The 17,254-nt window shown below is 52.6% G+C and overlaps 1 protein-coding gene across 3 annotated transcripts in view; it reads left to right on the top strand.

Moving 5' to 3' along the window:
* Jdp2 (Jun dimerization protein 2) overlaps positions 1-15,958 on the top strand; it is a 43,632-nt gene extending 27,674 nt beyond the window's left edge. The window contains exons 3-4 of one of the 3 annotated variants that reach the window (XM_085697372.2): positions 8,853-8,957; positions 14,875-15,958. In XM_085697372.2, the coding sequence (XP_085553498.1) occupies positions 8,853-8,957; positions 14,875-15,060 (291 nt within the window). In that variant the 3' untranslated portion in view covers positions 15,061-15,958. Of the gene's footprint in view, positions 1-8,792; positions 8,958-14,874 lie in introns of all 3 variants that reach the window. The other 2 variants (XM_087911628.1, XM_085697374.2) reach the window with 2 other exon arrangements.
* Positions 15,959-17,254: the final 1,296 nt, after the last annotated feature.

Raw genomic sequence — 17,254 nt, 5'->3', positions numbered from 1 at the left:
GTCGCCGTCAGATCACCCTCACATCTCCAGTGTCCTTTGAACTTGTCCTCTGGGACCCAGTCCCTGCCCTCAAGTGTAAACCTGGAGCCAACCTCAGTTTCCCATCTGTAGAATCTAGGGATGGGGTCTGGTGTTTGCCATTTAGTCTGTGAATACAAAAACTTCTTCAAAGGGGTCTGGAGAATATTATTGTCCTTCCTGTACTTCATTCTTCCTCCCTGCTCTGTAACCACTCCTGCCAGGAGGACAGAAGCCAGGGAAGTCAGTGGAGAGGAAGGTCTAGAGCAGTCAGCTGCAGAAGGCAGCCTGCCATCACAGAATCCAGTAGTTCCCCTGCCTGTGGAGCTATGGGCTGATCTTTACCTTCCCAAACTGCAGTTCGTTCACTGGTAGAACAAGAAAACGAGGCCCCTCAGTTTCCCTTGCAGATGTACCTACAGGTCAGAGAGAAGTGGGAACTATTGTTTCTGTAAAGTGTTGAGATGGTCCAGAGAGTGGTTGGCTCAGGGTCTCAGTAGGACATTGATAGTGATGATGAGACCCCAGACTTCTGATAACAGACTCCACGGGAATCAGATGCGAGCCAGGAGGCCGTACAACCTGAAGATGTGGGGCTTTTTTTTTTATTTTGTTTTGTTTTTTTAAGCTCAAGTGGTGTTCGCTTCAAAATGAAATTAGTTGGCAATGTTAAGAATTGAGAGGTCTTACTTTTAAAAATTTATATTTTCAGCTAGTCCTGAAAACTTGGAAGACTGGGCACTATTGAGACTGCTTTGCTGGTGTTAACCTGGGTGCCTCCTCTGCAGACACAGCCCTATTCAGATAGCCCTCCTTCTTTGTTATCCATTCATTAACTGACCTCGCTCTGGACCGTGGCTTGGGGTTGCCGCCCTGGCCTTTGAGTGCCATTTGTGTGAATTTGCTCGCGAAGCTGTGCCCAGAAGGAGCAGACCTTCAGCCCTTGGCCGCTGGAATCAGAAGGCTTGGCTGGGGAAGAAGAGAGGCCAAGGGCAGATGGTTTGGAGCAGCTCTGCCTTGGGAGAGCAGGCCAGAGGCGTGGCCCCTGAAGGCTGCAGGAGGACAGATCCTGGGGTTTCCTCATCCCTGCAGGAGTGGCGGTGGCCAAGATTTCACCTCTGCACTGTCCTACTTTGTTGATGGAGGGGTGGGGGGACGACGACAAGGGAACCCCTGGCTCATCACAGCCTGTTTATGTGGGGGAATGTCTGGTATGTTTGGCATTTGGGTGTTTACTTCCCAGGGTGCTCATGGGTCCCTGGTGTTGAACCGTGGCTTCTTCATATCATTGTGGGGACTCTTGTGGGCCTGGATAGTGGCTTTTACGCCCAGAGCTGCGGCTGGATGCTGTAAGGCTGTTTCACCTTTTCTGGCTCTCTCCCCTCTCCACGCCAAGCAGGGAGGCTGACTGTGCCTCTGGGCAATTGGAGTGCTTGTTGCTTTGCTGCGTGCAGAGGAGGGCGTTTGGAGAGCCATTCCTGTGCCCTAGGCTCTGGGCTGGGGCTGTGCCCTGCAGAATCCACCCAGTGCCATCCGTGTGAATTGAGGGATGGGGTCTCAGAGAAGAGCCCACAGCCTTACTAACAGAGTGGCTTAGGAGCCCAGACCATGGAGAACAGTACGGATTATGCCATCACCCACACCCACGCCTGGTTCTCTCTGTGCACGCTTTGGTTCCAGGACCTTCGGATCTCCTCTCTAACAATACCGTTTGTTTCTGCTTTTTTCACCGTCTACCTGCCCGCTTGTGCTGTGTTCCTTTATTGCTTTGTCCTTGTGACCCCGTGACAGAGAAAGTGTCTGTATTTCCTATACCTTGGGTTAAACATGGCATTTTTCTTTCTTGTTCTCGCTTGGTGGTCTCACAAAAGAATTTTTTTCTCTCCTGAGACAGAGTTTTGTGTAGCCCAAGCTGGCCTTGACCTACATAACGTAGCCAGTGTTGACTTAGAACCGCTGATCCTCCTGCCTCCGCCTCACAGGTGCGCGCCACCACGCCCACTTTAGGCGGGGCTGACGGTGGAGCCCAGGACCTTCTGCACGGTAGACAAACACCATCAGCTGAGTCATATCCCCAGCCTTCAAGAGACGTAATTTTGAAACTACTTTTGAAATGTCAGGTGTCACATATCAGTCTCGTGTGAACCCCTGCAGCTGCCGAGGCAAAGTTCTGTGTCTTGAGGAACGTGACCCAAGGTGAAGACCAAGCTGAGGAGAACAGAAAAAGTCCTTCCATTAGCTCGGTAGCCAATACTTGTTCCTGTTCGTTGTGTAGTCAGTATTTTTTTTCAATTTAAAAAGACCCAAAGAGGAAAAAAGCAATTTTGCTATCTGGACTAGAAGTTCTGTGGTGGATATGTGTTCCCATGGAGGGCTTAGATGAAGAGGCTTGAGGGGGGCAGCGATGTGGGGGTGTGTTAGATGCATGTGGAATATATATAGACCACGTGACCTTTCGAAAAGCCAGGAGTGCTTGGGTCCTGGGGGCCGAAAGACCTGGATTAGAACCCTCAGCTGTCACCAGTCCTGGGCCTTATCTGTAAAGGGGGGTGGAGAGCCAAGAGATGCCTAACGGGATAGAAAAGTAAATATTCTTGATTTAATTCATAAATAACCACTGAAGGCCCTTCCCCCCATGCCATACTCAGCTCTCGTGGCTGGGTGACGCAGTAGAGGCAGGCTAAGGTATTTATGTAGATAGACAACTATAAATAGGTTAATAACCTCAGGGGAAACTGAAAAGCAGCAGGCAGATGTCTACCTGGAAAAGGTAAATGCGATTCGTGAAAAGCCCCTGGAAAGAAATAGATGGGGTGTATGTGTGTGTGTGGGGGGGGTGATGAAAAGAAAGGCACTTTCCGTGAGGTGGCCGTGGAATCTAGAACAAGGAGTCCCAGGAGAAGGGACGGCACGTGTAGAGCCCAGGGATGGGAAGGACTTGGCGTTCTGATGGTGACACGGGAGGCCCTGTCGCTGGAGTTGAGGGTAACGAAAAGCCAGGCTGTAGAAGAAGCAGTCAGGGCTGGATCTTCTCCCACTGGGCCCTGCCCAACCTACGAGGGTTTGTGCCGGAAGTGATGGAGGCTGTGGAGGGTTGAAAACAGGAGATGACTGACATTTTAGCCAGGAGAGGCCCTGGGGGCCATCACATGTCACGGGGCTCAGCAGCAAGAGTTTGATGATGACGTAATCTGATGGCAAGTGGGATCCGTGCAGGCTGTGAAATGGGCTGTTTGAGGGGAGTCGTTGGGTTCAGGTGATTTCAGGCTTGTTTCTGGCTGAACCATCAGGTAGATGGTGGTATTTACACAAAGAACACAACCGCAGGAGAAACATGTTTGTAGAGAGAACAGCCAAGGGCTCATGATGCCCTCCTGAACAAACTCCAGGCCACACAAGTCCCCTGGGAATCAGATTACAGACAAGTTCCAGTCCCGAAGGTCTGGGGTGGGGTTCAGGAAGGAAGCCGCTAAACAGACAATTGTCCCTAGACCTTCACACTGAGTCTCAGGGTGCTGGAACCCCACAGTGCCTGATGGCAATTGTCCAGAAAAGCTCACTGTGGGGGTGACCTCAATCCCTGTTATTGTACCCAGCCTGACAGCTGACTGGGGCAGCTCTGGCAAGTAGGCTTTCATGGGGTTACAGAAAGCCATGTGTGGGATATTTTCCCTCATCCGGTAGATCCATGTGTATCTTGCCTGCTGCGTGCCTCTTGTGGCCTATCATAGCAAAGTACCATTACCCAGCATCCCTTGTTCTGAGCGTGGCCAACGGGAGGCACCAGCAGGGATAGGGAATATTTTTTAGCTAATTATTAGAGCATTTTTAAATGTTTGGGGAGAGGGTAGTATTCATACATGCATCCAGGGTGTTTTGATCACGCTAACCCTCATTCCCTCCACTCAGTTCCCCTCCCAGCTCCCCACAACGATTTCCTTCCAGTTCATGTGTTTATTGTTTATCAACTGAGTGACCCAAGGGCCGCCAGAATGTGTGCGGGCGTAGGGCTATCTACTGGAGTAAGGGTGGCTTCTCAAGGGTTGCGTCCCTGAAGAACGCTGCCTCTCCTTTCTGAGCGGCCATCAGGTGCTCATAGCTCCTTGGCTGGGGTAGAACTTCAAGTCCACTTCCCTTCTCCATGCTTGGATCTTGTCTGTCTTGAGCTTGCTGAGGTTTTGTGCGTGCTGTCATGCCTGCTCTGAGTTCCGATGTACGGCTGCCCTCACGTGACCCGAAAACAGCTGTGGTCATCCGCCGCCTCTGGCGCTCACACACGCTGCCGTCTCTTTTCTGCAGGGATCTCTGTGCTTTGGGAGGGGAGGGATGAAGTAGCTGTCCCACTTAGGACCAAGGGCTCCAGGCTCGCTCATTCTCGGCGGGTTGATCAGTTGTAGGTCTCTGTTAATCATGGTCTACTACACATAGAAGCTTTTCTGATGAGGGTTGAGAGATGCACTAATCTGTGAGTTAAATGATAAGTTGTTCGGAGTCAGTTTAATACAGTGTCCATTTAGCACAATGGTATAGTAGGAGCTAGGGAGGAGGATTTTAGACGTCAGTCTTCCCAGTGCTGGCATTTGTTCGCTTTCTATACCTGCTTGTCTAAGGGCCCTCTGCACCCGTGCTCTGCACTCTGCCATAGCTGGTTCTAGACTTTACTGCTGGGTAGTTCTTCCTAAGATCACTGGGACCACCTCCTGCTCTTCCCGTATCACCAGGCACTCCTGATGATGGGAGGGGGAACCTAATGTCCCAGGTGTCTTTCAGTAGCAAGTAGTAGAAACCTCAGGCTCACTCCACATCAAAGGAAAAAGTTTCAAGATTCATGGGTCCATCGTGAACCCCAAAGACAAGCTGCATAGTCAGGCCCTACTGGGTAGGATCAAGAGGACCAAGATGGTTTTTTTTTTCCTGCCTGTGTGCCATTTTCTGTCTGTCTGTCTGTGTCTCCCATTTATCTCCACAAGCCCCACCTCTCTTTGCCCATCTTTGTCTCTTCATTCTGCATGTATCTGTTTCTGCCTGGGACCGTCTCTCAGGGCCATTGCCAGCATGGGCAGGTGAAGGGCCTAGATACGACATTGAAGGATATACCCCTCCCTGGTATACCTTGTACTTACAGGGGCCTTAGGGTGAGGGGACCCAGTGTGTGCCTTGGGTATCTTGCTCAGCCACCTCGGCCCACACCTTTCCCTTGTCCCCGTGACTCCCTCCTGGAGCTGAGCGTTTCCCTCAGCTATCTCTTTATTCCTGTATACTTCAACTGCCTTACCTCTCTGTCTCCGGCAATGCTGGGAGTTGGTGACTCTGTGCATCTCTATGTGCAGCTTTCAGAATCTTCAAATCACAATACAGCTCAGCTCCTGACAGCCATCCATCCTTACCTTGTCCCATCAGCTGTGGTCAGCATCTGCGGCTTCCCTGTCCCTTGGCAGGGACTTGAGAATAGAGATGGGATGGGGCGAGGAGGGATCTTTCAGGTCGCTGGTCCCTGAAGCATCTTTCCCTTCAGTGCAGAATACAGGGCAGAGACAATTCTCACTGATGTTGCAGACTTCTTTGCCCCTGGGGCTTCTGGGAATTGGGGGCACCACAGACAGAGCTAAGGGTGATGGCTGGAAAGGGTGGACTCCCCAGCTCCCAACTCCATTGCACCATTCTCTAGATGCCTTCTGCTATAAGCTACCTCCGACACCCAGGTTCTTCCAGCTGTGTTGTAAGTAGCTCTGCCACACACACCGCCTTCCCAAATTGGGGTTCTGATTTTAGATGGCTGCACTGTGTGTGGTGAGAACATTCTGTCAGATGCTTTGAAGAACTCAGGAGATATCAGGGAGGGGGAGGTCCAGCTTTCTTCCTGGGGATGCCAGAGGAGACTGGGGGAGGGGAAGGGAGGGAGAGTAGTCTCTGTCTAGTGAGGACCACAGACAGAGTTGAGGAGCCCAGTGACTGCGGGGATGGAGAAGGCAGAGGCCCTGTGAGCCCCTGTCCTGTTTCTGAAAGGGCCTTGTTGGCTATATCACCCCTAGGCAGCTCCAAAGCCGCAGTTGGGGGGGCAGAGGAATGCATTCCCATCCTAATGGGGAAGATGTGGTAGGTGGGACAGGTGGCTCAGGGTGGGTGGAGAAGCGGCCTGGGGTAGATGCAGTGGGAGCTGCAGAAAAGGGGTTCTAGACCTAAATTCACACCCTGATCCATGCCAGGATTACATAGGGCTTCTACAGATTCGTCCCGGTCATCTAGATCTTGCTTCCTGCCGCTGTGCTTCTGGAGGAGACAGGTACCACCCTCCCAACCCTGTGCAGACAGGCAGAGGCATCCCATGGATGTCAATTCAACCATCCAAGTCTGTATAGATAGAATCCGTCCATTCTCTACACTCTGTATTCCATTCACTCAGCTGAGCTCATCACCACTGACTGACAAGCAGGGGTGGCAAACGGTCACCTTCACTGGGGTGGAGTGGAAGTCTGTAGTGGCACAGGGATCCTATAAGGGGCATCTAAGGGGCCTTCCTAAAGGAGGTGACATTTACTCTTAAAGGATGAGAAGGGGTTTACCAAGTAGAAAAGGAAAGTCCCTTTAGTTAGGGTAGATGGCCTGACCGACTGGAGGAGGGTGTGGCCTCCAGGGCCAAAAGGATTGACAAGAGGGATTGATTGGCTCAGAGGGTGGACAGAATGGCCCACTGTTCTGGGGTCAAACTGACCCAGGTGACTTGTTAAACCTGCAGCCACAGCCCCTGAAAATGTCGCTGCCAACTCTGGTCCAAGGCCTTGTGCAGAGGTCGGGGGTGGGAATCCAGGTTCCGGGGATGGGACTATGTCTCCTCGGGCTGCTTAAGGGAAGGCTTGAGGCCCTGGAGCCTGGAAGGAGCAGGCTGTACCCATCACCATGGCAGTTTGTGGGCAAAACCTCTTGGCAGAGGGGAGATTGCGCTGCCAGCCACTTCCTCCAGTTCCTTCCCTTTGCCTGATGTCACAGTTACCTCGGCCCGCTCTGGGGTGAGGATGAGGTTGGGCGGAATCAATTTGAGCCAGGTTTCTGTACCTTAGACGCGGGTCAGCCAGAGGAGCTGTCACTTCTGGTTCAGTTTCAAAGGAGGCCAGGGGCCTGGGAGGTGTCGGGTGTGGCAGCATCCACGAGGCTCCTCCCCAGCAGCCTCCTGGGGGAGGGGGCAGTAGGGCTTAAAGAGGAGGAAGTAAGCCATCCTACCAGGGTCTGTTTCCTGGGCCAGAGCGCTGGCCTGGGTCCTCTCCTCGTGTTCTTGTCTGTGCCAGAAGGGCATGCAGAGAGGACACTTATTTTCCTGGCTGATGCCTCCTTGGGCTGAGGCCTTGTCACAGGCTGTGGACTGCCAGAGTCACCCCCTAACCTTATCCCACTCAAGAAGTGACAGAGTTGGCAAGCCCAGAGCAACACCACAGCTTGTGGCCTCTGACTTGGAGCTGTCCCCAGGCCAGCTGGCCCTCGGAGGCCTCCAGAGCTCCCTGGCTGGCAAGGATAGCACAAGCCACCCCAACAGAATACCCTTGAAGGAATGTGGCTTGACTGACAGTGTTTGCCTAGCATGCATAGGCCCTATGTTCAATACCCAGCATCTAATAAATTGATTTGTGATAGTCTACAGCTATAGTCTTAGCACTCAGGCCGATTATAAATTCAAGGTCATCTTTGGCTACAGTAGTGAGCTGGAGAACAGCCTTGGCTTACAGAAGCCTCTGGCGGCTGCTTCTTCTTCTTCTTCTTCTTCTTCTTCTTCTTCTTCTTCTTCTTCTTCTTCTTCTTCTTCCTCTTCCTCTTCCTCTTCCTCTTCCTCCTTCTCCTTCTCCTTCTCCTTCTTCTTCTTCTTTTTTGAGCAGAAAGGTTGGTTGACACTGGTAAAGCCCGAGTTCAAAATCTGGCTCTGCTGTGTCTTTGTTGAATGGCCTGTGATAAAGTGACCTTTTAAGCCTCAAACTTACTGTCTGCAAAATGGGACAGTAGCCCCTTCCCAGGGCTGTCACTTGACCTTGGGGATAGAGTGGTTTGTGTTGGGAGCATTTGCCAAAGTAGACAAGAGGACAAGAGGCAGCTCCTGTTATTACTGACAGCGAAGCCTTAGCAACTGCCAGGCAGGGAGGGTAAGGGTGAGCTTTTGCTGTTCCTGGGTTATGGGCCTTCTTTTATGCTCCCGAATTCCTTCCGGGGAGACAGGCTAGCTTGGAATCTCAGGGAACTCTGGGATGTGTCCTGGTACCTCCCAGCTGTCTCCCACCTGTAGGGGAGGACTACAAAAAAAAAAGAGGAAGAGAATTCCAGTCAGGTGAGGGGACAGAGTCACCGTGACAGCCTGGGGAAACAGAGCACAAGTTTGGGGGACCAAGAAAAGGAGCCGCATCGGCAGAAATGGGTGGTGAGAGTTTGAAATCCCAGCCGGAGAGGTGGGGTGAAAATCGTCCGAGAGGGGTGGGTACAGGATGGGAACCTGGTCTCTGCCCAAGGTGTTTTTAAAGGAAGTGCCTGGGAGCTGCTGGCCTGGAAAAAAATCACACCCAGAGGGCTTGTGCCAGGCAGAACGGGTTGCCCCACTCCCTTGCGGGGAGCCGCCTGCCTCAGAAACTCTGGCTAAGCCAGGTAGCCCTGCCCTTGCAGGGGGGACGGGGACACTGGCTCCTCCCCAGGTTACCCACCTGCTCCGAGGAGTATCCTCCTATGACCAGGAGACAGAGGTGTTTGCTGAGATGTGGGTGCAAACGGGGGATCTGTCCCCCTGTCTGTCCATGTGTCAGGTGGGAAGCTGTGCCCAGGGCCACCCATGGTGTCTAATCCGTGGCTCTGTGCCCTCGCAGCTAGACGAGGAAGAAGAGCGAAGGAAAAGGCGCCGAGAGAAGAACAAAGTGGCCGCAGCCAGATGCCGGAACAAGAAGAAGGAACGCACGGAGTTTCTGCAAAGGGTGAGCGGGGCGGTGGTGGAGGGGAGGCACCTTGGCCTTTGCAGGGCCCATGTGCTCTGTAGTCAAGTGCATCATCAGACTCCGCAACCCAGAGAAGGTAGAAAGATCCATGTTTCCCCCCCCCCCCCCCTCCCACTGAGCTTAGATCCTGGGTACTGATTGACTCAGTGGTCCAAACCCAGCAGTATCTATTTTGGCCCCCGTGGCTACCACGGTATTAGGGTACATGCTAATGAAGTAGGATGTTGGGGCAATGTCATGTCTGTGGGCAGTGGACGCAGCTCCTGGGCTGGCTACTAGGAAAAAACTCATTTATTGTAATGTCTCATCTACTGTGCATCCCCACTGTCTAGCACTTAGTCCCACTGAAGATGATCTCTGAACTCTGTTGCTGCCTCCAGGGACCAGAGGTCTGGTCTGAATGTGGGGGTCAGCCTCCATGTACTGCCTTTGCCTCCCACTACCAACTGCCTTTTTACTACTTGTGATCTGCCTAGCAGGGTGCTTGCTCTTTCTTCCCCTGGGTCCTGCGTCTCAGCCCCTGCTGTCTTTGTCTCCAAAAATGGCGGCCCTGAAGAGAGTGGAAAGCTGGATAGGCAGTCCCCAGGCAGTCCCACGGTGGTCAGCCACACTCCACCTCATCACTGGTTTGCTCCTGAACAGTAATAGCAATGCTATATGCTAACTTTTCTTCCACGAGTCACCATAACGATGAACTGTAGTTGTGAACATTTGCAAAGCCAGGCACTGTGATCTCATTTTGTTGACACAGTAGCCATGAAGATAGGGAGCTTCGTGGTTGTTTCGCTTTCTGCGGGCAAGGAAGGCACTATGAAGGTGGTGACCCACCCAGGTCTCTCAGCCAGCAAAGTGTCGGACTGATGCCAAAGCCCGCTACTAGCCTCCAAACCTCTGGCTCTGGTCTTCAGGCTCCAGGGATGCGTTAGGCATGCTGTTAGGGGGGCAGAGCAAGAGTGGACATCGTCCTTCTTGCTATGAAGAGGTAAGGCTGGATCGGCCTGATATTTTCCAACACTGGGGGTTGTGGCATCATCTCAGTCTTGCTTTTCTGGGGTCCCAGGTGTGAACAGTGTGGGCCATGTATAGACCTCTCCTTAGCTGTGGGCACCCTGGGCAGGACAGTGCCTATCAACAGGACTGAATCGCCTACTGCTGGGAAGTCTTAAAGTGAGGGTATCGTTCAGCAGGTTCTAAGATACAGGCCTTAAAGAGGAGGGGAGTGTTCTGTGATTTATGTCCATCCATCGAATACCCGATGGACAGAGCTAGGAGGTGCAGTCAGGCTTTTTAGGAGAAGCTGCCCATTCAACCCCAGCTTCTTGGAGCGTGTCAGACAGCGGGCAAGATGTGCCCACACCAGAGGCTCTCAGTGACACAGCAGCACACTAGCTAGCGAGTGACAGGTGGATGGCTTTTTAGCTACTAACACTTGCTAAGCACCTATTGTGTGCCTAGATAGTCGGTGCCAGGTGAACTTGTCAAACACCTACTGTGCGTCATGCATTTCACGTGGTTACAACATTTTAATGAGGTAACATTAATTATTTCCACTTTAGAAATTGGCCTGTAAGTTCAGAGAGATCAAGTTGTTTGCCCAAGGCCACACTGCTAGCAGGTGGAGGGCAGAGACTCATCTATCTTTCTGTCTAGCCGGTGATAATCAAGGGCTCCCTGTACCATGGGTCCATGGGCCCCGTTCTCAGTGGATAGCGGATGGCAAATGAGGAATGGTAGCTAGTGAGGAATGTTGTTTCAGGAGCCCAGAGTGCTGTGGGGACATCCAATGCTGCTGTACGGGGCCCCACCCGAGAATGGACTGAGAAAACCAGTCCATTGGTGAGACAAAATAGGGGAAGGCAAGGCTGGGCAGTGGTGGCGCTCTCGGGAGGCAGAGGCGGGTGGATCTCTGTGAGTTCGAGACCAGCCTGGTCTACAAGAGCTAGTTCCAGGACAGCTAGGACTGTTACACAGAGAAACCCTGTCTCAAAAAACAGAACAAAACAAAAGGGGGTGGGGAGTAAGAATGAAGAATGTGGGTTTGAAGGGGGCATCAGAAGCAGCACATACGAAAGCAGGTGCTGCTGTTTAAGGATGTGTTCAGAGGATTAAAAAGAACCTTATCAGTGTAGCTGGAGGTTAGCTTCCCATATAGGACATAAGGACAGGCAGACCCAGAGCCTCATTTTTAAAGATATCCTACATACTGGCTCGTCTGAAATTGTCCAGTGTATCCCTCTTGACCTGCCCCCATTATTAAGACACCTTCTTCCCCTCTCATGAGTGTCCCCATTACACAATGCTATCTGTGGTCATGGGGAACCACGACAGGATGCAGGAGGAGAAAGGCACCAGCCCATCAGAGGAGTCCACTGGATGCAGGGCAGTCCGCTGGGTTGGGGCAGATGAAATACTATTGTGTTGTCCCCGTAAGAGATGTGTCTTCCACGATGGAGAAACCTATGTGAGCGTGGATCTGGAGAGCAACACCATGTGGGTTCCAGCCTAGTCCCTCTTCCCTGGACACACCTCGCCATCTGAGGCCCTCAAGGAGAAGTCTGGATGTGACCACTGTGCCGGCCATGCCTGCAGACCCGAGTGGCTCGCGGAACGTAGTTTCTAACCCTCACCCCTACCCTCTGGACACTGACGTGCACCAAAGAGAGACGATCTCTGAGAGAGTTCGCCTCTTTAGATCAGCCAAGGCCTGAATGTGGGCAGGCACAGGCCTGATGGGTCAGTTCACATCCCACAGACCCTGGGCCTACCCCAAAGCCTCCCTCTACAGCCTAAGGTGTCTCTCTGCTATGATGCTGGCTGCTGCTGTGTCGCTATACCCAGCACTAGGTCCTCCGGCCCTGGAGGCAAGGAGACCATTTTACATTCCCAAGATACTCTGTGCTCTCCCTGGGTGCTTTCCTCCCGATAGTCACATTGACCCTGGAAGGATGAGAAGGGCCCTCTCTGCTGGCAGGTTTCTGAGGGATGAGTGGGTGACCTCCCATGGGGAGAGCTCTTCACAGTAGCTAGCAGACAGCCAGCAGTTAGCCCAGACTCAAGCTGCTTCCCAGCCCTTAGAAAAGTTGATGAAACTCGCTTTTATGTCCCCTAGAGCATCTTAAAATATAAAGTCAGGGCTGGATGAGATGGCATATGCCTTTAATCCCAGCACTCAGAAGGCAGAGGCAAGCGGATCTCTGAGTTCAAGGCCAGTCTGGGCTACAGAGAGAGCTCCAGGACAGCCAGGGCTACACAGAGAAACCCTGTCTCAAAAACCACAACAACAAAGAAGAGGTTAGTGATGCTGTGACAGCCAGAACAAGTTGCCCTAAACCTTACCTGTTTTTTGTGACACAGATGTCCACAGCAGGGATTGGATCTCCACTGCTGGTTCGGAGGCAGTAGATCTGTGTGGTGTTGAGTGCTCGGTTGTATTTTTCCATTAGTTTTTTTTTTTTTCTCTTGTTTTGGAATTGGAAGACCGGGACAGGGTCTCATAGGGACCCGACTGGCTTCAAGCTCATTGAGAATCCAAGACTGGCCTTGAGCTCCTAACTTCCTGCCTCCAACTTCTGAGGGCTTGAAATACAAGCTTATGCCACTATATTGAGTTAGCCATGTCCAGCTTAAACTTCAGGCATATTGTAACCAAGGCCAAACTTCCACTGTAACCAAGGCTCAACTCCTTCCAGGCCCCATTCGGCACCCTCCAGCCGAGCTCCTTTCTCAGGCTCCATTCTAGTGTCCATGCGGCTGTGCCCCTCTGCCCTGCCTCCTCCGTTCTCCAAGCCCAGGCGGTCCTCAAGATTTGCTGAGTTGACCCTGAAGCATCTTTATCTTCCTGCCCAGAGGTTAAAGGGAGGCTCCCTGAAGCCTCTCTAGCCCTTTGGTTTCCACAGTGCTTTCTCTGTGGGAACTCTCCTAATCCTGGGGATCATCACCTCTCAACGGACAAGATAACTTGCTTTAGACTGAGTCTAAGCCTACAGGGTTTGCATAGCTGCCCTGTGGCTCTGTCTTCTCTGCCCTCTCCACTGTGTACCCAACTGAGTCTTAGAGAGCAGAGCGCAGTGGTCCCTGGTTATCTGAGGGTTCTTACCCAGACGCCCTTCCCTGCCCCCTCAACTATCTGAAGGCCGCTCCTCACTCTGCTGCTAGCAATATCTGTTGGTCTTCTGCACTCAGAATTGCTGGTCATTTTGGGGGGGTCTTGCTATGTGCTGAATGGACACCCCTCAGGAACCATAGGAGGAGCAACTCACAGGCTTTGGATTCCCCCAAGTGTTTATCGCCAGGGCAGGCCTAGGCACATCCTCAGAGGTAGGTAGATGGCCCAGAGGCTTCTCAATACAATGGCTGAGGACAATCCGAAGATTGTGTTAGCAGCTTAGGTTGGAGGAGGTGGGGATGATGGTGGAAACACTAGCCACCTCTCAGAGTTCTGAGAAGTGTGAACCAGGCCTGCATTCCAGTCTTGTCTTAGCCTGTCCCAGTAAAAGCCACCATAGACACTTTTTTGGAGGTGGGGAGTTTCCCCCTTAGCATTCTTTTCTCCATTTTGAAACTGTTGCTTTGGGGGTATGATCCTAAAGCCTGCCTTCCTCAGCTCTTCTGAGCTCTCTGGGAGCCCATGCAGCTACCTCAGAGATGAGCACGAGGAACAATCCCGACCTGGCAGTGTGAGGAAGATGCCCCCCTCGCTGGAGGGGTGGGGACTCCACGGAAGGCCCAGAGTCTCAGAGGGAGGCTGCCCCAACTGCACCCCGCTGGGCAGAAGCACTGGTCACACCACTTGCTCTGTGACTAACACAGGCCACTCAACGTTGGCACCATTGGTGTTTTGAACCGGAATGTCCTTGTGAGGGCTGCCTTGTGTGTCACAACCACAGATTTTTATTCTCCATCCCCGCCTGCCAGTTACGCTGCCTCTGCCTCGAGAGAGCCAAACCCTTCTCCACACCTGGGGACAAGGTCGTTTCCACGGAGAGCTCGCTGGCCTGAGGCTCCTTCGTTCACGTGTGAGGAGAACTCGCAGTTACGGGTGTAACTGAAAATCAGAAAGGCCCATTGCTGTGTTCTCTGGCCCTACTGTGATGATCCCACTGTGTGAGCCCCAGGCCTACACCAGGCATGCTTGTCACCTCTCCCCACTGTGAACACGCAAGCCCACACCCACACCCCATCACACCCTCAGCATCCCTTCCTCTCCTCAGGGCTGGGAGCGTGTAGGAAGTCTCATCTGAGCTCAGTTTGAAACCTCGTTTGGGGTCCAGCAGGTTGCTTGTCGATTGTCTCTCTGTGGGCAAGACTCCTAGATTCTGGGGGATCCTGAGGGAAGAGGGGAAAGTTCTAAGTAATTACAAGCTAATGGCCAGGAGGCACACATTGGAGGAGGAACGGCCCACACTGGGTTTATCTATCCCATCGGGACGTTTTCCATGTAGCAAAGCTCTTGGTTTTGTGCTGCCACGTATGGGCCACCTTGGACTACCCTTCACGGACCTACTCCAGCATTACTTGGCCTCCGTTCTTGGCCTCCCCCACCACACACACACACATATCTTTTTTGGGTGCAAAGATCTTGTTGCAGGGGAGCATTTGGGTATGTTTTTTAGTCAACAGCAAGGAGGCCACGAGGCTGGAACAGATAGAGGGAAGGGAGTGAGAAGGGTTCCGAGTTGGACTACTCCCCACATATCATTTGGACCCATCCTGCTGTGGCAAAGGCCATTACCGTGTGACAGGGCACTGCCTGCAAAAGGTCACTTACCCCCAGATGCTTCTGTGGGACTGGCAGGCAGAAAACCATGCCAGCAGGACAGGTGCCGGCCAGAGTGTCTGGGTACTCCTAGGGAGCAGGCTGGCAGGGGCGGCTGACGGTGTGTCTCTGTCTGCACAGGAGTCAGAGAGGTTGGAGCTCATGAACGCCGAACTGAAGACCCAGATCGAGGAGCTGAAGCTGGAGCGGCAACAGCTTATCCTGATGCTCAACCGCCACCGCCCCACCTGCATCGTGCGCACAGACAGCGTCAGGACACCCGAGTCCGAGGGCAACCCGCTGCTGGAGCAGCTGGACAAGAAGTGACTGAAGGCTTGAAGGAGGCATCAGAGGATGGGGAGGGGGGGCGGCAGAAGGAGAAGGGGTGATGGAGGCCTCCCCCTGGGCGCATGACAGACTCTACAATGAGGCTTGGCATAACTGGCCTCCAGCCGGCTCCTTTCCGAAACTCAGCCCAGCCACGCGAGAGCAAGAGCAGACTGAAGAGGGACCAAGCGACGAGACCAAAGTTGACCCGCAGGTAGGGGCTGTCGTACTCCAAGGCCCAGCTTGAAAGGCACCTCAGCTAGAGAGCTGCCCAGTCAGGTAGCCTCCTCAGGCATGCCTCTGGCCTCTCTGCTGAGATTCCTCACCCAAAGGACTACCGAGCAACCGAGAAAAGCCATGCGTCCCAAACACGGTGTGGCCAAGGATGGAACTCAGCGTGGACTGCAATCCACCCTCCCCAGCCCTGCCCAAGCCCGGTGGAAAGGGGTGCACTGCGGGGCTGTGATGGCCCTGCCCAGGTGGCACAGCCTGGTGGCCCTGCTGGAGTTTGCTGTGGCACTGAGGCGCGGGCGCCCTCCCAAAGCACACACTCAGTCGATGAATGTTTACAGACTGGCTGTCCTGGCGGGGCTTCCAACTGCACACCTTTTTTTTATACTTTCTTTTTTTTTTTAAATATTTTTTACAAAAAAAGGATTTTATACGAGCAATATATATATGGATTTCTATAATCACTCGATGTGACACAGTACAAATATGCTATGGTCTGTCGTTAAGGACATCCACCCACCGGTTACAGCCGTTGTAATTCCTAAGTACTGTAGGCTCTGGGTGTTGAGGGGTGGTGGCCATGCGGTTGGGGTGCATTTCCATCCTTGTAAACCCTTCCTAGTACTCAGTCCTGTATCGCTCAGTAAACATTGCTCTTAATTACTCAGCTGCCTTGAGTGGTGTCTGCCCAGGGAGAGGGCATGCCCAGGGCAGGAGGCGTTTGGAGAAATTGCCATAGTTGCCTTCTCAGGTAAGCCTGAATATGCCCATGTCACAGATGAGGAGGCCAAGGCCTACAGAGGTTAAAGAACTCCATCCATACCATTTTGAGAGTACTCGCTTCATTTATTTAGGCCAAAACTTTTTAATATTTATTTTTATTATTTTTAATTGTGTGTGTGTGTGTGTCTTTGTATGGGCATGTGCAGAGGTTAGGGAATTTGGATCCCTCTGGAGCTGGAGTTAGAGGCTCTTGTGAGCCACCTGATGTGCTTGCCGGGGACCGAACTTGGGTCCTCTGAAAAAGGAGTATGTACCCTGAACTGCACAACCATCTCTCTTCAGCTTCCACAGAAGTTGCACCCTTGAGTGTGCCAGGCACTGCAATGAACGGAACCTTTGCCGGGGAATAAACAAACCTCGGTCTTGCCCCATGGAGCCCACGCTGGGGTCATCTTGTACTTGCTAGCTTCAAACCCAACACTCTTCTTCATCTGCATGGCAGCTTTGTCAAAGGGGCAGCCATTGGCTGCAGTTCATGGATGGGGATTTGGAGACCCAGGGAGACAAGATGAAGCCACCACTTGTTGAAGCCCTCACTGCATGACAAATGTGAGGGTACATTTACTTCCTATAATAGCACAGAACATATCCCCCTTTCAGACAGATAGCTTAACTAAGGCTCAGAGAGGGCACATGACTTACCCAGGGTCACTCAGCTCACAAGAAATGGAGCAGGTATCGGAACTCCACCTCCAGAGACACATGGTTTTCCCATCACCGGTTGTCTCTGTTTGTCCTTATGGATGAATGCCGCACTCCTGGGAACAGGAAGTTTAGAGGCCACCATTATAGATATAATTTGGGAGAGAGCTGTAGACACTAGAGAGTTCTAGGTTGGCCCCTGATGGTGTAGTGAGCCAGCTCTCCCAGCAGAGGTGTCCATGACCTAGAGACACATATATCTCTCATCTCCACAGTCAAATTTTCTGTCCTGTAGAATTGGGGCAGCTCAATGCCATTCATACACCAGATGCCACTTGCTCCACACGTGACAGTGTGTAAGGCACAGCTCAATGTGCTATCTGCTTCTGTGAGGGTTCGGCCAGGCCAACAAGGTGGTTGCCATCAGCACCCTTCCACCCGGAGGCTCACCAAGCTTAAAGACCCCAGCTCGAGAGAAGCGGGATGGGCGCAGACTCCACGCTGCTCCTTCCTGGAAATGTGTTTCTTCTGGGGCCGG

The sequence above is a fragment of the Myodes glareolus genome, chromosome 11, assembly GCF_982192425.1.
Source record: "Myodes glareolus chromosome 11, mMyoGla1.1, whole genome shotgun sequence".
NCBI lineage: Eukaryota > Metazoa > Chordata > Mammalia > Rodentia > Cricetidae > Myodes > Myodes glareolus.
The sequence above is the reverse complement of the archived record's forward strand: the minus strand, read 5'-3'. Positions and strand labels throughout refer to the sequence as shown.